General features: G+C 45.4%; 1 protein-coding gene across 3 annotated transcripts in view; it reads right to left on the bottom strand.

Moving 5' to 3' along the window:
- Nucleotides 1-2,075: 2,075 nt before the first annotated feature.
- Nucleotides 2,076-22,091, bottom strand: part of LOC138293556 (E3 ubiquitin-protein ligase HECTD3-like) — a 393,674-nt gene continuing 373,658 nt past the window's right edge. For all 3 annotated transcript variants that reach the window (XM_069232817.1, XM_069232818.1, XM_069232819.1), the window contains exon 21: nucleotides 2,076-5,463. In XM_069232817.1, coding sequence (XP_069088918.1) covers nucleotides 5,379-5,463 — 85 coding nt within the window. In that variant the 3' untranslated portion in view covers nucleotides 2,076-5,378. The remainder of the gene's footprint in view (nucleotides 5,464-22,091) is intronic.

A 22,091-nucleotide genomic window follows, 5' to 3' on the forward strand; every position in this document is an offset into this window, starting at 1 on the left:
TTTCGGCGCCGAGAGAGAATCTTTTTTCGGTTTCGGCACCGACAGAATTTTTGTTCCTTTCGGCATGGATTCTCGGTGCCGATGTTTTTCGGTGCTGGTATCTTGTTTTTGTCTCTCGGAGCCGCTTTCTCGGCTCCGAGGTTGCTCCATGGCGGTCCCTCGACCGGAGTCGGGTGTCTTCGCTATGGGCGTGCCCTTTTTCGGCCCCTTCGACGGGTCGCCTGATTTATGGGTCGAGCCATGGCCTGTTGGCAGTGGCGTCCCCTGGGCTTTCGGTTTGTCGATGGATTTACTTTTCGACGTCTTACTCACAGTTTGTTGCTGTTGTTCGACGTCGGAGTCTCCGGATTCTGATTCCGGAACCGAGAATGTTTCCTCTTCGTCGTCGAAACGTTGTTTTGTCGACGTGGACGCCATTTGGTGACGCCTGGCTCTTCGGTCCCGGAGTGTTTTTCTGGACCGGAAGGCTCGACAGGCTTCACAGGTATCCTCCTTGTGCTCGGGGGACAAGCACAAGTTACAGACCAAGTGCTGATCTGTATAAGGATACTTACTGTGACATTTTGGGCAGAAACGAAACGGGGTCCGTTCCATCGGCTTCGATGTCGCACGCGGTCGGGCCGACCAGGCCCCGATGGGGGATCGAAACTGCCCCAAAGTCTTCCGATGATCGGTGTCGATGTACCTAACTATCCCGATACCGAACGGAACAATACCGACGCTTTCTTCCGAGATTCTGACTAACTTTCCGAACCGAAACACGGAGCGAAAAGGAATACGTCCGAACCCGACAGCGGAAAAAAACAATCTAAGATGGAGTCGACGCCCATGCGCAATGGAGCCAAAGAGGGAGGAGTCCTTCGGTCCCGTGACCAAAAAGACTTCTTCGAAGAAAAACAACTTGTAATACTCCGAGCCCAACACCAGGCAGCGGACTGTGCCAAACATGTGTATCTGCAGCAACATATGCCATCGAACATAGGGATTCCCTAACACACAAAAAGAATACAACCACCTCTGCGTCCCCTATGGCATCAATAACATTCAACCCAGATTTAACTCCCAGGATTTGGGATTCCAACGTTGGAATGGCGGGGAACCAGTGAGTCTGGGAGATCTAAATGCAGAGGGAAAGCCTGGATAGAACAATTTAATCTCCAGGCTCACAAGGGATTTCGGCTCACCCAATTATTACACTGGGCAAGAAACAGACAGACGACACAAGCTAGGGCCAATGCAGAAATGACTCCACTGGAAACCCTGTTTCTCAATAAAACACAGAAAAGAGGAACCGCCCTCTTATAGTCAACTCTAAACCAATCATACACAAAGATCTGGGAAGAGACCTGGGTAAAAATATTGGCAAGAGCAGTAAAATCATCCATGTGTCCAAAATAAGGAAAATGCTTTTAAAATATTAACGCATTGGTACTTGACCCGGCACGGCACGTTGTCAAAGCTATATGTAGCAGCTCAGATCTGTGATGGAGGAGCTCTGAAGGACAAGGAGACATGATACACATGTGGTGGTCCTGCCTGAACATCCAGGAATACTGGCAAATGATCATAACAAATAAGTTTAGTGAGGCCCGGTCCTCTGGACCTTCTCTATCTTCCTATAGGCGTACAAAATGTTTCATTTAGTTCAATGTTTCCTCCATATCCTTCTCAAATCCAGTTTCATTGACTTATCTCTCCCTGTTACTCTCCATTACTCTCCCTGCTACTTCTGGCAGGTCTCCCTTCTGAATCTCCAGTTTCCTCCTCTGTCCCTATCTTACCCAATTACGTCTCCCACTGTATTCTGAAAGTTATAGGATAGACATTGTACTAATGTGTAGGGTATTTGAAATTAACCTCTTAATGTTCAATCTTGAAATATAGGCAGGTGTAGCATTACTTTAAGACAGAGATTTATTTCGGAGGTGTTTCATAAATCGATATTGATACTATGTTGCAATGGAAAAGGGCCAGCCAACACGTGTTTCGCCCCTGGAGCGGCACTCAGGCATGTGGCCGTCTCAAGGCTTTAAATCTGAAACAAAGGTAGCTTTCAAACTACATGAACATATAAATATATGCATGATCTTTATAAAAACCTTAAAACACATGATACAAAATTAATCAGCATAATCAGCATTGGAACACAGAAACGGCAAGAAGAGAACAAAAAAGCAAATAATAATAAGAAAACTAGTTAGTCACCGACATAATAAATCGATTGAATACACACATATAGAGTGGTGAAACCATGGTTACAGTGCAAACTGTGATAAAATACATTCTGTGCACCATGGTCATGCTTAAACATCGTGCTAAGTACAATATTGCTACTCGTTGTCTGTTTGTGCATATGCTATGGTGTGCAAATTTTGAGAAAAAATGGTGGCTTGCCCATAACTGATGAGTGTAGAAAGACGTTACCAGTAAGGTAATGTTAGGGCGGGCCCTGGTGGAACATTGCAAGTGTGGAACAGAAGAGGATATTTATGTGAGGCCTACGGGGCTTATTAACAAGCCCCGTTCACTATTGGTCCGTCAGTTTTCTATGGTGAAAAAGTGGCGCATCGGCGGCACAGGGGGCTTGTAAATAAGCTCCTAAATGAGTTAGGTTAACAATCTATGTGAATACATTACATGCCAGGCTACATTCTACACAGGCAAGAACATTTATAGAGCACATGCTAATAACCAACCCATGATAAAATCTTACCAAAGCAGTATTCAAGTTTACAACTGATTATTTTCGCAGGATGATAAAGAACAGTAAAGTTTATTAGTGTCGCTGAGGTAATCAACGCCCATAAAGAAGTGTTTCTTGTGTGTAGGGAGTTACCTTGGAGGTAGGAATATGGTCCAGCATTCTGTACGGAATGTACCATCTGTTGGCACCTGTGTCACTGACAGAAAGGGATTTAAATTAAATCTATAATAATGGTCATTTACTTGGACCAGCATTCTGCATGGTGTAGGTGCATCAGGTGATGCTTACATTAGTTGGAGTTGAAAGCAGGTCTCTGCGTTTCCGGACAGTACATTCAGTATGGACCATTTTGTTCTCCATATTTATCCTAGTCTGACACTACAATGTGCCACACCGACTCCATCTTATTTGCATCTTTTTTGCTCATAACTCCACCAATAGCCTACCCCACTGCGGACTGACTTTTGAAGACACCTCCCCACTGGAGGCCTACTTCAACAATGCGCTGGATGATGGCCCAGATTAACCATGATTTTGCATCAAGGTTACATCACTTTTCTGGCACAGCCCAGACGCAAAATCATTTTTGGCATTTACTAAGCCATTTTGCATTGATTTGAGTGGTATAGTAAATACAAAGTAATGCACCATAGTGCAAAGCGCTGTCTTGAATTACTTAGCCTTGGGTTGGCGCTAGGTGGTTGGAGCGAGGGATCCCATGCATCTACCCATGTATTTTGACCGAAACCCTGATTTGCAAAGACGTATAAATCTGCGATTGCACCAAAATGGTGTGTTTACCTAACCGAAGTGTAACGAGGGGAAATATTTTATTTCCGTATGTTACTTCCTCTTTCCGTGTGTGAAGCACTTTGCAGTACACACAGAAATAGCAACATGCATCTAATGATTGCTTTTGGGCAAGACTGCTTGAATTGGCCCTAGCCATCACACAGTGCATCAGTGCAAGGAGAGAGCTGAAGAGCGCCATAGCTTTGTAAATATGGAGCACTTCTGCACTCTCCATTCCACATAACACAGCGCAGCAAGTTCCCTTGCTTTACCGCAATGCCTGAGATAATAGTAAACGTGCTCTAAAATTCTTACCGGCAAGATAATTTCCCAGAGTAACTGGGGACAGTACATTAGTGAAAAGCAGGCCACCTGTTTGAAGCTGCCAGTCTGCCTTCCACTGTGCAGTTGGAAACCAGGGCTGCTTTGGAAATGGGGTCAGAGAGACGGCGCCTACCTGAAGCTGGCTATCTGAGTGCCCCCTAGAGCACTTCAGAGGTGCACTGACAGTTAGCCACCTCTATTCCGCTCCAAATTAGTGTGATCCCTGACAGATGATTTGCCCGTGTGCTTGTGTTTGTGAAAAGGCCCAGGCACAGAGAAGGGGCTTTTCTCACTTGCATGGGGCCATGCCCACAAGCTAATGAAGTGCGATCCCATCATGATTGCAACAGCACAACATTTGAATTGGTGTGATCTGGATAACAAAAGTGACTGCACAAGCATCTGAGGTCCCTCCTTTGATACCATAGTGCCAAGGGGGAGGAAGGAGCAGGCACAAAGGCCTGCTGCGCTCCTTACTGTAATATAGCCCTGGTGCTTTGTACAGCTTGTGCTCTGTCAACAGGGGGCGCACTGTAGAGGCGGTGCATGAGGAATGTCAAGGTTGCAACTGGTATTTGTAGCAATCCCACAGTGAGGTCCTTAGGTGAACTGAGTAACACTTTAGCCAGCACAATAGAAAAGGATAAGGCAATACGGGACATAATTATTAATAGAATGATGATGCGTGCTAAGTAGGATTCTTCTCTTCATTTTTTCCACACCACATTCAATTTATTTTTCCAAGGTCATGTGACCTTACTTAGGGACTTTGAGGTTATTTCTCCATTTCATTGGTTAGAGTTCAGCCTTGTAATGAGGTGGATTGGTTACAGAAGTGGCAAGGACTAGGCGTTTGTCAAATAAGTGCATAGTACCACAGCCGATGAACCATGGGACATAAATAATTCCTAAACTGAAATTAAATAATTCTACCCTGTGGATCTATACTCTTTGGCAGTCACTGATGCCCTTTTTCCCACCTGATCTACTACCGCCCTCTTACAAATTTCTACAGCTTACAAGTATCACTTGCACCTTGGAAGCATTCATTGCAGGTTTTCATCTACTTGACCGCTCCTCCCTCTTATTCAAATCACAACGGCATGGATGGCAAGGCAGATTTTTGTACTTTTCCTTCCAGCTCTCTTGCAGTACACGCTTCTTTGGACAAACACAACCGTCCCCAACAATCTGCCAACATCCCTATTCGAAGGGAGGACATGCAGCCAAAGCAGTGCTGAGAAGCCGACTGTGAGCGGCCGCCATTTCAGAACATCAATAGATAACGGCAACAGCAGCAAATCAATTCTTTGTTATACTATATTCATAAGAGGAACAGAAATGTGTCCCTGGAGTGCAGGCATGGAAACACAGCACTGAAATATCACCGTGGTTAGGTCCATTTTAATAAATTATATAATCAGACAGCTTTCCGCTCTTCTATGTGACAGTGGTTAGACCCGTAACTTTGTGCAACTTAATTCTTCATTAGGTAATCAATTGGCCGGCCCAGCTCTGCTGTGATTCGCCGTTTCTTCGCCATGGTTGTCCAGCTCGATCACTCCTCCTCAGGCACGAAATCAGTATCGATGGCTACGCAGTTATAAGCTGCGTACCGCAGCTTCTCTTCGCAGACTTTGGCACTGTAGAAGAAAAAGTTAAAGGAAGTGAGACATTGCGCAATACCGGAAGCCATTACTGCTTCCTCTTCCTTTTAGTTGACCAATAGTTTACTTCAAACGTGCCTGGATCAGTGCTAGTTGCTGTATTTCTTTACTTTGGTTCAACATTCCCAGAGTAGGGGATGCCATAAACATGGAAAGACCCCTTGTTTGCGTCTTATTTTTAAATGGTAGGTAGTGCTTAGGCATGTACAAAACATCTTAATTTTGTTATTAAAAAAATTGCAAAATGCACAAAATTATGAGACTGTCTTAAAATGACATTTGCTGCTATGTCTTCTGAAATTCTAATGCAAGGGAATGCCCGGTTACTTACTGGTAAGCTTGATTATCCTTAGTCCCGGAGTCCTTATAAGTCATTACTTTTTTAGGGTGGTCCCACACCTCACAGGAGAAAGAAACAGGAAGATAGGGGACACCTACCCTTGGCTGTATAAGGATTACTTAACCTAGGTCACTTCAAGTAACAGCAAACCCAAACTGAAGGCATCTGTGATGACTGTAACTCACCCGAGACCCCAGACTCCCTGTATTAGGGATAATGAAGATTACCGGTAAGTAACAAGGCATTATCTCTACATCCCTCTGTTCTCGCCCCATTCATTACTTTTGAGTATACCAAAATCCAGAGGCCTTCAATTAGAAAACAACAGAAGATAAAACACTTACCAATGCTACACCTTTTAATCATTGCTCACAGAGATCTAAGAATGTGAAAAAACAACAGCACTCAAAACTCCTTCACCTAAGGAATGACCCTTCTGTTCAACATTCTCTATTTAGTAATGTTTGACAAAGATAATAGATGAGTCCCAGGTGGCTGCCCTACATATCTGTGAAAAGGGGACACCCTGACATTCCACCCAAGAAGTATCCAATCCCTGGGTAGAATCTAAAGGCCAGTAGACAATGTTCAACCTCCCTGAAGGACTTAGTTGAATCTAAGGAAATTGTGATAGCCAGTCTGACATTGAAGAGGTGAAAGTTTAGCTCTTCTTAAGAAGTAGAAGAAAAGAAGGAAGAGAGGAAAATAATGATACGAGAATATTTTCCAGCTGTCTATGAAAAGAAGATGGAAAGAAAAGGAGGATTATATAGCACGGCTCCCAATTGATCAATTCTTCTGGCAGATGTAATGACCAGAGAAAAAGCAACTCTCATAGTAACATAATTAAGATCCACAGAGTGCAAAGGTTTAAAGGGGATATTCTGTAGTACCCTTAGGACTAAGGCAAATCTCAAACAGGAACAGTGGGGTTTCCAACAGGCCTACAATTGAAAAAACACTGTAACGGTCTGTGAACCAAAAGAGTATTTTTACAGAAACCTCCACTCAAGTAAAGTGTGGATAGAGGCCCATTGCGATCTTAAGTTGGAGACTGCTAGATCCTTATTAAACCCATCAGATAAGAATTGAAGCACAGAAGAGATGCCACCAAGTGGAGAAAGAGAAACTTTACACCACCTCTAAAAGACCCCTCAGTACTTAGAATTTACCTTAAGAGTTGAAGGTCACCTAGAACCCTGCAACACCAGGGAAATATGCTCTGGAATCCCACAGTTTTGAAGGTTTAACCTCTCAACTTCCAAACTGTGAGAGGACAGAGAGGTATTCTCTAGAATGGTGTTTATGACATTCATCTCAGAGGAGGAAACCATGATCGGAGTGACCAAAACAGAAGGACTATAATAACATCAGCAGCGTCAGTTTGAATTTTTAGAAAAACCTGGGAAATATGAGGCATAGAATAGTTGAGGGGGCCAGGATAGATGTTTGCTCCTGTCATTCCTGGCACAGGGAAACACAAGAAGAACCGTGGTAGTTGAGTGTCCCTTTTGAAGCGACTAGATCTAATACACGTTCCCCGAACTGAAGGCAAATCTGGGAGAATACCTGAGGAGATGGCTAGAGGAATGGAGAGGGTGGAAGACTGGTATGAGCTGATCTGCTGCAGAGTTGTCTGTTCCCCTGATACGAATGGCTCGTAAAGACAGAAGATGCAACTCTGCCCAAATTCACAATCCGTTGAACTAGGTGGTTGAGAGGGCCAGACCTCATGTCCCCCTGCCCGTTTATGTAGGCCTTGGCACCAGTATTGTCTGTTCTGATGAGAACATGAGGGGTTAATACTGAGTCTTGTAAATGTAGCAGAGCTTTGTGAATGGCTGAAAGCTCTTTCCAATTCCATGACTTAAGTTGGTCTACAGCAGACCATGAGCTCTAGGCTCCCCTGGATGAGCAGACAGCACTCCAACCCTCCCTGCTGGCATCCATTATCACCAAGAGGGAGGGAGAATGAAGGGGGAACTCCCTTAAGAGAGAGAGGGTTCGCTGTACTGTAGCTGTTGATGTATCTCTGTGCCCCTATACCTATAGCAAAGTGTGAGTTGTCGCCTGTTCCTGCGCCAGCAGATGTTGCAAACAGTATCTTAACTTTTAGGCTCTTTGTTGCAGAAGGAAAACCATATGTAGGCTGATTCTAGAAAGCTCTGATTAAAATCCTGTCTTGTTGAGGGAGTCGGTTGCACCTCTGGAAGTTTGTTAAACATCTGTGGATGTCCTAGAATACCTTTATTTATTCCTATCCCTAATGCCTCTTTCTCTGTGTCTGTCTGTAGTACCCAGTTGTCTAGTAAGGGGAATACATCTCACCCCTGTAGATCTAAAGTGGCTGCCAGAGAGCCAGAATTTTGGTGCAGACCCTTGGTGTGGACTTTCCCAGATGAAAGAACCTAGAACTGTTAATGGTTGTTCTGAGTCATGAACCTCAAAAACTTCCAATGTCTTTTCCATATGGGTATATGGAGATGAGCATCCATGAGATCCACCGTTATGAAGTACGCGCTGTTCCAAATCAAAGGAATTATCCTTTTAGCAGTCTAACACGGAAACCGGAGCAACAGCTTTTCCCCTATAATAGGTTTTTAATCTCTGCCTCCAAAGCAGCCTTTATGGCCAGCTTCACAGGGAAGGGAGAAGAAGAGATTAAATCTATCAGGTATCCTTCTGATACAATTTGCCTCACCAGGGGATCTGAGGTGGATGTTTATGAAACCTCCATGAGATGAAGAATCCGAAAATTATCTGGCCACTGCAGGGTACTTCTCTGATAGTTAGGATCGTTGAGTCTTTTGTGGTGAAGAGGTCCTGTTCTTCTAGTCTCCCTGTCACTTACAAACTCTTTCCACGGGGTCTCCTGGAAACAAAGGAAAGATGTTGACTAGTTCTCCTAGATGGCTGACCCAAACCTTCCTTGCAATAAGATGACTCAGCAGATGTAGAGGCCTTTTGGAAGAAGGAGGAGGAATGGTTTGTCTCTTTTAACAGCTTGCAGAGCTTTTCTTCCAACCTTGATCCAAAGAGCTTCACCCCTACAAAGGGCATATTGAGGCTGTGGATTTCTGAGCAGTATCTATATATTGCTCTGTTCGAAACAAGTTTTTCGTAGCTGCCACCATGATACCCTCAGCCAGAGCAGAAGCCTTTACTAAATCAAAGGATATCAGAAACAAGTTGTATTTGTAGTTCTATAGCCTCCATTAGAGAGGAGCAATTCGGAATCTCCCGAATTTGCTTAGATAAGACTTCAAAGTCAGTAATGAGAGATTGGTAACAGTAAGCTGCATAAATGGCAGCCCGCCTGGCCAAATGGGATCCAGAATATGCTTTTGTTAGTGAAGTGTCTATTTTCTTACGAGTTTGATCTTGTAGAATGCTTTCTTCAGTCATCGAGAGCACCTAAATTGGACTTGCCACCAGTGAATCAACAAACACATACTCTGGCATAATTCTGTTAATTTGATCAAGGGGGTAAGGTTTGAGTATACGATGCAGAAATGGAAACTTTATCTGGATCTTTCCATTTTCTATGAATTACTTCCTTGACAAAGACATGAATAGGAAGATCTAGGGGCGGAGCTCTGATATAGTGCCTTCAGATGGGGTTGGAAGTAGTGGTTGGTAATTCTTCAATAGGAGAACCTATGGTAATCTTGACCCTGTCAAAAATCTCAGGCACACGTTCCTTCCCAAAGTAATTACCCTCTTGGTCAGAAGGCAGGGGATCCAGTACCTCTTTGGAAACTGAAATTTGTTGACCCTCACAGCTGGCCTGTGCAGCTTGTTTCCAAGAAGGACGGTCCTTCAGAGATTGCATAGTCTCAATCACAATTTTCCCAATACATCTCTCCAAGGAACAACCCACGTTCACTCTCTTGTAGTATTTATAGTGAGGAGGAGAAGCTTCAGATGATGAGGAAGAGGTTTTAAAATGACACCTCTTAGAAGAGTGCTTACCCAAGGCAAGCAGGCTGTCATAAGAGCTGTGCTGACAAAGTATGGCCGAGCACTGGAAATCACCGGCTCAAATTAAGCACCGTTTCATATTAGACCATATAATGAACTTTGTCTGTGATAAATAACTTCCTCAAAATTATGTCAAGTTGGCACCAGGGTGTAGGTATTAACAGTGGAGCAGATGCAGCTGCACCGGGATCTAGGGTTGTGTGCATCTCATTTCATCTCAATCATGGCTATCCCTTTCTCCCTGGCAAGAGTTGGAAGAGGACCTATTTTCTTAGCTTGCGTCCGGGCCAACAGCATCCTTGCTAATCTACTCTTAGCAGAGGAAGAAACACACTTTAAGAAGCCATAGAAAGTGAATTAATTGAATCCCTATCAATTGTTACTTGGGATGACACCGCAATGATAGTTAGTGGTTCCACCGCTACAAACCTCTGACCACATTCTTGAAGTCTGAATTAGTGTCACGGGGTCAGATTGGACGACTTTTCAATCCAGTATTTGTGCCTGCACTTTTCGACATATGAACAAGGTCATGACCTTCATTCTTGCATCTAGTGCAAGGATAAAAAGGTATTTTTAGGTATATAATTATATTTAATCAGTCTTTCTCCATTCTGTATATCTTACTATTCATATGTTCCTTGTTCGCTTATACTGTTCCAAACTAACAACAGAATTGGGAATGCTGTTTTACCGATATGTGTGGATTAAATGAAAATGTTTAAGACAGTTGGTGCTAATAACATCTCTTTTGTAAGTATTGTAATTCTATTGCATGTGAAGGGCTCAATGTACAAAGCGTTTGCGAGTCGGTAAACTGGTTTGAGACCACAAAATCAGCCATTTGCAAAGTACAGTTGGTCAAAAATCAATGGTATGCAAAATGCACAGGGTTGTGAATAACTGACGATGCTTTAAGATGTGACTGTATATAGCGATTTCAAAACTATGATTACAAATTTGCAAAATCCATGTACTGAACAGTCACAGGTTGCGAACATTTGAAAAAACAGCAAACTTCACATGCATTGTCCTGTTAAGTGGAATGGGGAGACAACCAGGTGAAAATTATAAAAGAGGACCCAAAAAGCAACACAAACCCTTTTACAACGGCAGTACTCTATGTTAAGTGAGGAGGATGTGTATCGTTGGAGCACAGCAGAGGAGGAGAATGAAAATAATCTTCAAACAGAGGCTGACCCTGTTTGAACAAATTGAGGAGGAGGTTTATGCTAGATCTAGGCATGTTCTCCCAACAAGCCTCACACCCAGACAGGCTTTGTGTTACCTACACCTCCTAGCTGCTGGAAGCTACCACTGTAAAGTAACAATTGAAGGGGGCTAATCACAGAAAGACCTGTCAAGGGTAGGACAGATTTATTAATATCACCTTCTCAAGCACCCATGCTGAGTTGCAGGCTACTAAGCTGTAATTCTATGAAATTCCCACACGTCACTGGATGTCTGCAGGAGACTTATGCCTGCCTATTACCTTCCTCAGGGAACACCGGATGAGCCAGGCTTCCCTGAATATACAGGTGGCGTACAATGCCACATGCTTCATGACTGAGCTAAGGTCCCCAGGCAGCAAATCTTTCACCACTGCACACTGTTGGCCTGATTCAAAAAGGTAAAGTTAGACTAAAACTCTAACTTAACACCTTAAGTGTAACTTTACATCTGAAGTCTAAGTTTAGGCTTAAAGTCTAACTTAGACCAAAACTTACTAGTAGTGGTTACTGCTAGTAAAATTATTAGTAGTAACTTACCTTTGTGAATACCGAAAAGCAGTAAAGTTAGACTTTTGGTCTAAGTTAGACTTTTGGTCCAAACTTAGACTTCAGGTGTAAAGTTAGATTTCAGGTCTAAAGTTAGTCTTTTGCAGTGGCGGATGGAATTTTAGGAGGGAGGGGGCGGGCGGGAAGCACACTTACGCACATCCATTCACAACACTCATCAACATTCAAACATACACGCACCACACAAACACACACACACACACACACACTCACACACTTACCTTCAGCTCGGAGGTCACAGGAGGGTTGGAACTGCTGTCTTCCCTCACTGGCTAACCTTAGGTCAGCCAATGAGGGAAGGCAGCAGTTCCAACTTCGTCACAGAGTAGGATGGGGTCAGTGAGACTTCTGACCCCACCCCACTCTGTGACAAGGTGTCACTGATTGACACTCGCCCTGGGCGCTTCATGGCTTAAACCTGAAGCGCCCAGGTCTGAGTCAATGGGTGACGCTTCCCTCGTCACCGAGGGGGAGGGCCTCGAGGCACCTTTGTTGAGCCGAGGAGGTCACGCCCATAAGAGCTGTGAACTCTTCAGCCCAGCAAAGTTCAGCTCAGGCAGCAAGGAGTCTGCACAAATCATGCATGTCTTGTTCCTGGCTGCCTGAGCTGAACATGAAGAGTGTCTGTCAGGCTGACCTTTGCTCAGCCTGACAGGCACTCTTCATGAGAGGCAAAAGGTGGGGGGAAGGGGTGTGGTCCCTCCGCCCTAAAGGACGGGCCGTGGCTGGTCTTTTGGTCTAACTTTACCTTTGTGAATCGGGCCCTGTATGAATAGCTGACAAAATGGAAGCTGGGAGACAGATGGCTCCTAGGTAAGTAGGCATGAAGAATGTATTGACATTGTATAATAATTCTATTTTGGTGTGAATTTGATCAGAACAATAAAAACAATCTTCCAATTCCAGGTGAGTGTGTATGCCATTTGTCCATCGCTGATGACACCTTACTGCAACCCACAGACACCTGGGCAGAGTAGCTACAACATTGCTCACAAGCAAACTGATAAAAAAAATAGAACCGACATTCGGATTGCTGCATGGCAGATTCCGCTGTCTGGGCAAGAGTGAGAGCGTACACACACTCAATCTTGTCAAGATCATGGCCACGTGTGCCTTATTGCAAAATACTGTCATCAAAAAGGACCTACCAATACAATATCTATATGACGACTTTGATGATGATGATCAACCCCCTTCCTCAATTTACACACCGGGACAGGACTCTGCAAGAGCTGCAGAGGTAAGCAAACACTGGCATGGCATCACCAACATCTCAGCTAAACGCATTCCAAATAACGTTGGGTAAATGGCGACGTGTTCAATGTCCTGGGCCTTGTTTCTCCCTGTATCCCTTTTGCCTTAACGCAGTCACACATTCCCTGACCTGTGCCTGTTCCATGTGTGAACATTTCTGATGTTTGTGCTTCTTCTGCACTTGATCTTGGATAATCTTGCCTTGCTGCTGCCTTTGTTGTACTGGACCGCGTGCATGAGTGAGTGAGTGCACACGTATGTGCGCGTGCGCCAGATGCTATTGAGGCAGGTCTTCTTCCTGTACTGAAAGAGGCAACCTTTCCTTGTTACTGGTTGCCCGGCACTAGTTTTGGTCAATGTTTACAGTGCAGCTGCCTGAGATGTATATTTTATTTCCATGTGTCAGATAAATGTTCCCATTGGATGCTTCTGTGTTGTAACCATGCTCCCTGTGTGGGATTGCACTGCAGCTGCCTGTGCTGGAGGTACCACAGTGGTGGTGTTTATTCACCTGTATGTCCGTCTATCAGGGGGTCCTGACCAATGTTCCCTCAAATTTTTTTCCACTGTGTGCGGCAGTGTAAGGTCTCTGTGCGCTGCAGGCAAGGATACGTGCGCCAAGAAATTGACCCTTCACGCGAGCGCAGCGCATAACTACCAAGATCAGGCATTAAAAGGAGGCTTCCATTGGTTACAATGGGCCTCCGTGTGCTTTGCAGGATTAGCGTCAACATTTTTTATCCTAATCCTGCAAAGCACTGGACTAGCATATAAAATCCTGACACTAGCCCACTAACTACCGCCATGGTGCGCCGTATTTTGAATATGACGCACTCATGGTGGCGTTAGAGGGGGCGCTAAAGGGGGCAAGCAAAGTGGCACTGCACTGTGTGCAGCACCAATTTTTTCAAATATGCCCCATAGTTCTGTTTTTTGCAGCAGGCATATTAACCCTCTATGCTACTTTATGTTGAGTCAAAGCTGCCACTAGACAAAACTCCCATCTCTCTCTAGCAAGAACATTAATCACAATAGGCATGTTGACATTTTAATTGTTTCTTGAAGGCTAAACACACAAGAAAATTTTCAGCAGGTGCTTTTAAATCGCAAGTTTTGGAAGTTTTTGCTAAACACAGTGCTCCCCAGAGGTCAGGTCCCGGTGATGTTGCACCGCTCGCACCGCCAAAAGCCGGTCCTGTGTGTGATTATAGCAGGCTCCTCACAAAGGGCCATGCTTTGCAGTTCATTTACAAAAATGTGATTTCAGCACTTCAGCTAACTACCTGCAAAGTGCATATTTGACCCAGAGTAAATGGCAGTACTCGCAATGCACTTTCTCTGGTCATGGTGCAGCTGCCTTTCATCAGGATGTCTGGGCATCCACTGTGTCCTCCATTTGTGCACCTTTCCCCTGTGAGCTATTGCTGTATTAACATGGAGCAGCTGAAGTCACCGGCTTGGAGCCAGACCAGCAGCGCTTTGCAGGGCTTCTCTAATAGTCCAACACTGCCGAATCCTCCTTTGTCTTCATTTAGGCGCACGGAAAGGCGTATCAGTAATCATGCTTGTGAACAAAAGCGACCGTCCACGAAAATTATTGTCACTTTCACAACGTGGATTCAAGGCTGGGGAGTCGTCCACTCATCACCAAAATGTGGTGTGTACCTTGCACAAATTCTAACACACCAGAATGATGACCGTAAGGTAAGTTTATTCTGCGCGTCCCCAGAGCAGCTCCACTGGCCTCTCACCAGCTGCCAACTGCTCTCCTAACTTGAACAACAACAGTTTGAATGTTCTGTATTCTACATTCCATCCCAGAACATTGGCAAGGCATATACATAACACAAGTGCCAACATTTCAATAAACCTAAAAATGTAATTTTATTTATCTAGTGCTAAATGACTTCTTGCTTGTGTAAGTCTACACGCTAATGCAACCATCTTTATAGAGTACAGTTTTACTTCATAACCTCTGGTCATATTTTAACGTTTTCCCTTTATCTGTCATAATATCTCTCAAATCCAAACTAATACGGCATATGTGTTTACACGTACCTGCTTTCATTTGGAGATCTCCTCGTGCAGGGATTTCTCCTCGGGTCCTGCACTGCCGTTTTGTTTTCCTGATCTGCCGCGAAGAGAGTGACCGCGTTTTTGCGCTGTTTCGTTTTTTAAATGTAGCGCTGCCATACGGTTTCACTCTCTCGCGTGTGGCAGGCAGAAATGTGCGCGCTTGCCAAACAGGTCTGCGCGGTGAGGGAAGGGGGGGTGCGCGCGCGCACCTTACAGGGAACATTGGTCCTGACCTACCTATGGCCTCCATCCTTTACTCTTTGCCACTATCGCATCATACTGTTAGCTTTTTTTCATCTGACTTTCGCTTATTAGTTACTCATTTGTATGTGCATGTTCATTTCGCCAGCCTTGTGTATTACTGTTATGTATAGGCTCATAAGAGGGGTATTTCTCACCGTTGCACTTTGGTTTTCACGTGAACGTTTCTCACACATGAGTAATTCCCACAACTAACTCACAACAACATCCAGGGAAGCAAAGAGTAGCCTTCCATACATTTTACACAAACCCCATATATAGTCATCTCGACACAGAAGATCAGCTAGTGTGTCTTTCCTATGCAGTCCCCACACAACAATCTCATGGGCCTTGGACTGCAGAGAAGGCAAAGCCAGAGCTCTGTGCAGACTGTGAGAGAGAAAACTAATGGTTTGCTTTGGGATACTTCTGTCATAACGGCACAATACACGTAGGTTAATTTTCCAACATATTGGGTTATTTTTAATTTGTTTTCTTTCATTCATTTCTGCTAAATGTTCACTAATTATTCATCTATTTTATTCAATATTAATTTGCTATAAGCTAAGATAGTGCACAGTAAACACATATAAGGTATATGGTGCTGCTGTGGTCTCTGAATCCATAAGTGCGATTTATCAAGCCATGAAAAGCCACCTTGCGTGGCCCTTAGTGGCCTGATAAACCCAGAGTAACGTAAAGCACTACAAATCGCTGCGTTGCATTACTCTGACACGGAGGTGTTCCATAGGTGTTGCATGGGTATTCCCACGCAACACATATGGTTTGTGACACAGTCCCAGATTTACAAGACCTTGTAAACCTGGGGATGGCCAAAAGTTCTATGCCTCCCCAAGTGAGGAGTAATGAGGAGAAATATATTTATTTCACACTGTTACTTCCTATTACTATGTGTGCTGCATTTTGCAAATGCCTTAGGGGATCAATTTTGTGCAGGAAGGTTAAATATGGTGCATTCCTGCCCTTTCCCTGTCACACAGCACAGCTCATCTAGGTGGCTTGCTGCGCCACCAAATGATAAATATGATCCTGGATATCCTACCATGTTTCAAACACTGGAGGGGGCTAGTGTGGCATCAATCTGTTCCTCTGCGCCACATTCCTACCAGGGAATCCCATTAGACCTTGGGGCCCTTAAGGACTTTACTTTGCCATCAAACAGAAAGAAAAAACAAGGAGCAAAAGATGTATTCTATTATATATCACGAGGCACCAATAGGAGATAGTCAGGGAATGGAAGCTTTGTGGGGTGTGCATTGTGGCTTTGATTGCCATGTGTTGGTATAACCAGTGTACTGCGCCAGAGTACCCTCCCAGGGAAGTTGTGCTGTCTAGGACTGATGTATAGTTATTTACTAAAAACAATGAATGTACAGATTTACAATGGTTTTCCATCAGGGTTGCATCAGTTTTATGGTGCAGCCTGGACGCAAAATCCTTTTTGCCATTTACTAAGTCACACAAAGGCACTTTGCATGGTTTAGTAAACACAAAGTACAAAGAAGCGCTACCTTATTTTGCAGCAGTGAAGCATTGCATGGGTACAGCATGGGCGTTCCCACACATCCACCCATGGAATATGGCATATTCCCAGATTTACAAAGACTTGAAAACCTGAGAATCTGTCAAAAAGCTATGCCTCTCTGAAGGAGGTGTAACAGTGAGAAATGTCTTTATTTCTCTTGGCTAATTCCTCTTTCCACGTGCGCTGCAAAACACTTCTAAGAATTGTTTTTGTGCAGGAAGGTTTCCCTTCCTGCACAAAAATAATCCAGCCCACTTCAATACAACCAATTAGGTTCACTGGATGATGTCATCAGTGATGTCACTGACCATGTCATGAGTGATGTAATCTTTAAGGTCATAAGCAGTGCATTACGGAAGCGCAAGTTATAGTTAGCTCAGGTAACTATAACTGCTGAATTTCTACAGTTTTGTACGAGTAAATTCAGAAACTAACTATAACGTCCACGTAACCTTTGTTTTCTTTCAGTAAATTTCTAAGGTTTAACCCCTTTCCCGCCAGGGACGTAATGGTTACGTCCATGGCAGCGCCCGTGTGGCGCCATGGACGTAACCATTACGTCCTGGGACTGGCAGTCGGGGGAAGCGCTAGCGCTTCCCCCGAGGGCCGCCCCCCAACACCCCCAGGCCAGGGCTGAAAGGGGAATCCCTTCCCCTTTCACGCCCCCCCCCACCCCCCCCCCCCCATGACGGCAGCGCGCGATCGCGCGCTGATTTCATGGAAAGGGGGAAAGACGCGCTGGAAGCCATTTGCTTCCAGCGCGTCAAGGGAGAAGGTGAGTATTTCACCTTCGTGCGGGGTGGGGGTGCTCTGTGAGAGGCATCGAGGGAAAGGAAAGGGTTTTCCTTTCCCTCGATGTCTCTTTGAGCATTCCTGCTGCCCGATCGCGATGCGATCGGGCAGCAGGAATGCCCACTAGACACCAGGGATTTCTCTGTTGAGTGCTTAGTGTAGGGGAGCGACCCCTTGGGCAAGGGTCGCTCCCCTTTGGGGGCAAATGTATTTTACGTCGTTTCTGCCCCCCCTGGGGGCAGATTGGCCCTATTTTTAGGCCGATCTGCCCCCAAGGGGGGCAGAAAGCCACTAGACACCAGGGATTTTATTGTTGATTTTTATTTTTTTGTGTTGGGGGGCGGCCCCTTGGGCAAGGGTCGCCCCCAGGGGCCCTCATGTATTTTTGGGCAGTTCTGCCCCCCTTGGGGGCAGAGAGGCCTATTTTTTTTAGGCCTTTCTGCCCCCAAGGGGGCAGAATACCAATAGCGCCAGAAATAGTATGTATGTATGTGTGCTTTGTGTTGAGGGGTGGCCCCTTGGGCAAGGGTCGCTCCCCCCGGGGGCGCAATGTATTTATTGTCGTTTCTGCCCCCCTTGGGGGCAGATTGGCCCTATTTTTAGGCCGATCTGCCCCCAAGGGGGGCAGAAAGCCACTAGACACCAGGGATTTTATTGTTGATTTTTATTTTTTTGTGTTGGGGGGCGGCCCCTTGGGCAAGGGTCGCCCCCAGGGGCCCTCATGTATTTTTGGGCAGTTCTGCCCCCCTTGGGGGCAGAGAGGCCTATTTTTTTTAGGCCTTTCTGCCCCCAAGGGGGGCAGAATACCAATAGCGCCAGAAATAGTATGTATGTATGTGTGCTTTGTGTTGAGGGGTGGCCCCTTGGGCAAGGGTCGCTCCCCCCGGGGGCGCAATGTATTTATTGTCGTTTCTGCCCCCCTTGGGGGCAGATTGGCCCTACTTTTAGGCCGATCTACCCCCAAGGGGGGCAGAAAGCCACTAGACACCAGGGATTTTATTGTTGATTTTTATTTTTTGTGTTGGGGGGCGGCCCCTTGGGCAAGGGTCGCCCCCAGGGGCCCTCATGTATTTTTGGGCCCACATGTATTTTTGGGCAGTTCTGCCCCCCCTTGGGGGCAGAGAGGCCTATTTTTTTTAGGCCTTTCTGCCCCCAAGGGGGGCGGAATCCCAATAGCGCCAGAAAGATATGTTTGTATGTGTGCTTTGTGTTGGGGGGTGGCCCCTTGGGCAAGGGTCGCTCCCCCCGGGGGCGCAATGTATTTATCGTCGTTTCTGCTCCCCTTGGGGGCAGATTGGCCCTATTTTTACGCCGATCTGCCCCCAAGGGGGGCAGAGGGCCACTAGACACCAGGGTTTTTATTGTTGGTTTTTATTTTTTGTGTTGGGGGGCAGCCCCTTGGGCAAGGGTCGCCCCCAGGGGCCCACATGTATTTTTGGGCAGATATGCCTATTTTTTAGGCCTTTCTGTCCCCAAGGGGGGCAGAATCCCCATAGCACCAGGGATACTATATGTGTGTGTGTGTGTGCTTTGTGTGGGGGTGTGGCCCCTTGGTCAAGGGTCGCCCCCCCCAAAGGGTGCAATGTAATCTGGGCGATTTCTGCCCCCTCCCCTTGGGGGTAGATTGGCCTGTTTTTTTTTAAGGCCCATCTTCCCCCAAGCAGAGAAGACTAGACACAAGGGAAAATGAAAAAATGGTTAGTGGCGGAGTGTTGGTCAACTGGCAAAGTATTTTCTTTTATGATAATAACAGTTTTTCTCCTTTTTGTTCTAGTTCAAAGCTTTTGCTGACTTTGCTGTGGCTTGTTGCAGTTTTGGCAGTAGTTGTCCTGCGGTTTGCGTAGTTGCATGTTTTAGGTAAGTAAATAAATTTACTCCAAGTGAGTATTGTTGCAATGCATGAATGACATGTTTGTAGGTGGTGTACTGAATGCAGGATTGTGTGTGAAATTGTCCTTAGAGTTATGCACAATGATTATTGTGTTGTCTTATGTCTAATTTGCTTTTTTTTTTCTCTTTTTAGTGGGATATCGTTGGTGATTGCTGTGGCTGTGCAGAGTAGTTGCTGGTGAGTCAAGCTTTTTCAGGCAAGTGAGCAGTATAGTTTTTGAGTTTATAATTCTTAGTGATAAACCTATACTTTGTTACTAATCTTACACAGTGCTGGTTGTTGGTGGTGTATTTGTCCAGTTAATTTTTGTAGGAAGGATCATGGCCAGCCGTAGGATGACCGCTCAGCAGGTTGTTAGTGTGCTTTTTGAGTCATCTTCTGACCATGAATATGAGACTGACTCTGCATCTGAGGCAGAGGAGGAAGTGCAGGATTCTGGAAGTGAATTTTCTGTCAGAGATGAATCATCTGATGATGAAGCCACTCTCAGTGCTGATGAAGGGCCTGTTTTAGAGGAGGACAGTGATGTGCCAATGGTGCAGGAGCCAGCGGCTGAAAGGCTTCCCATTGGAAGACCTGACGCATGGGTTGCACCAAACATGGAGCAGCCACAGTTGCCTGCGTTTACTGGTTTTCCAGGGTGTCGAGTTAATACGGAAAACTTTTTGCCCGTCAACTTTTTTGAGTTGTTTATGGACGATATATTTTTGGAAGAGATTGTTGAGCAGACTAATTTGTATGCAGAGCAGTTTTTGAGGGACAACGCTGCCAGACTTAGGCCACACTCTAGAGCTAGCCGGTGGATTCCCACAAATCTGGAAGAGTTGAAAAAGTTCTTGGGTTTAACTTTTTTGATGGGGCTGATAAGGAAGCCGTCGCTGTCTTCATATTGGTCTACTAGTCCCTTGATGGCAACTGCTATATTTCCTGCCATCATGAGTCGTAACCGGTATGAGCTTCTTCTTCGGATGTTGCATTTTGTAGATAATGCTTTAGCCTTGCCACGAGATCATCCTGATTCTGAACGTCTTTTTAAGATTAGACCTGTCCTTGATCATTTGGTAGATCGGTTTTCAGAGATCTATGTTCCAGGGAAAGAAATATCTGTAGATGAGTCTTTGGTCCTGTTCAAGGGTCGTTTGGTTTTTAGGCAGTACATTCCTAGCAAGAGGGCACGGTATGGAATTAAATTGTATATGCTGTCAGAAAGTAGTACAGGATATGTTTATAATTTCCGGGTCTACACTGGTAGGGATTCCAATATTGACCCCCCTGGTTGTCCTCCCACTTTTGGAGTTAGTGAGAAAATTGTGTGGGAACTTGGTAGACGACTGTTTAACAAAGGTCACCATTTATATGTAGATAACTTCTACACTGGAGTTCGGTTGTTCAAGGAGTTGTTCAGAGTGGACACTGTTGCTTGTGGCACAATCCGCTCTAATCGGAAAGGCTATCCAAAAGAGCTTGTCTGTAAAAAACTTGAGAAGGGACAGTGCAGTGCCTTGCGGAATGATGAGCTGCTAGCTCTGAAATTTGTAGACAAGAGGGATGTATACATGCTAAGCACCATCCATGATGAGAGTACTTCACCTGTGGCTGTTTGGGGTCAGGTTGCCGAAGTGCGCAAACCTGTGTGCATCTTAGACTATAATAAGCACATGGGTGGTGTTGATAGAGTAGATCAGAGGTTAGAACCTTACACTGCTGCTCGTAAGTCTTATGTGTGGTATAAGAAATTAGCGCTTCACTTGTTCCACTTGGCAACTTCTAATGCTTTTGTTGTGTTTAAGGATAGTTCTCCAGAGTCAAGGATGACATTTGTGAAATTTCAGGAGTCTATCATAGCTAGCCTTGTTGTGCTGGAACAGGCAAGAGTTCCTAGAGAAGCAGTGGTGGAGGATGTGGCTAGATTGAAAGATCGTCACTTTGCTGAGCACATTCCTCCCACGGCCAAAAAAAACTTTCCTGCTAAGAGATGTAGAGTCTGTGCTCGAAGAGGTATCAGGAAGGAGACTAGGATGTACTGCCCTGATTGTCCTTCAAAGCCTGGGCTGTGTGTGGGTGGCTGTTTCAGGAGCTACCACACACAGAAGAATTATTGGGAAATTCCGTGAGCGTAAACTGGTGTTTTATATTTTTATATGTTCGGTTTCACGGTTGGCATTAGTCATGTATTCAGTTAGAGCTTTTGTGTTTGTAGTTTTGTACTAATTTATGATTAGTGGTTTCTTTGTTGTTTAAAAACAAAAAAAAGGGGATGGCATGTGTAGAGTGGCGCTTGGCTGGCGGCGTGGGTGGGGTGGCGCTTGGCTGGCGGTGTGGGTGGGGTGGCGCTTGGCTGGCGGTGTGTGTGGGGTGGCGCTTGGCTGGCGGTGTGTGTGGGGTGGCGCTGGGCTGGCGGTGTGTGTGGGGTGGCGCTTGGCTGGTGGTGTGGGTGGGGTGGCGCTTGGCTGGCAGTGCCGGCCAAATGCCAGTCCACACACTCATCAGCTGGTGTGATTGCTGTATCAGGCATGTGGGCGTATGAAAGTGATGGGCCCTTGACTGGCGCTGTCTGTGGATGCGAGTCTTGTAATGTGCTGGGCCCGTGGCTGGCGGCGTGAATGGTCTAGTGCATGTCATGTATGAAAGGTGTGTGAATGGACTGTAAAGCGGTTGGTGCCTTGTCGTGGCTTTACAGCTCAC

The sequence above is a fragment of the Pleurodeles waltl genome, chromosome 4_2 (assembly GCF_031143425.1).
Source record: "Pleurodeles waltl isolate 20211129_DDA chromosome 4_2, aPleWal1.hap1.20221129, whole genome shotgun sequence".
In the NCBI taxonomy this organism is placed as follows: Eukaryota; Metazoa; Chordata; class Amphibia; order Caudata; family Salamandridae; genus Pleurodeles; species Pleurodeles waltl.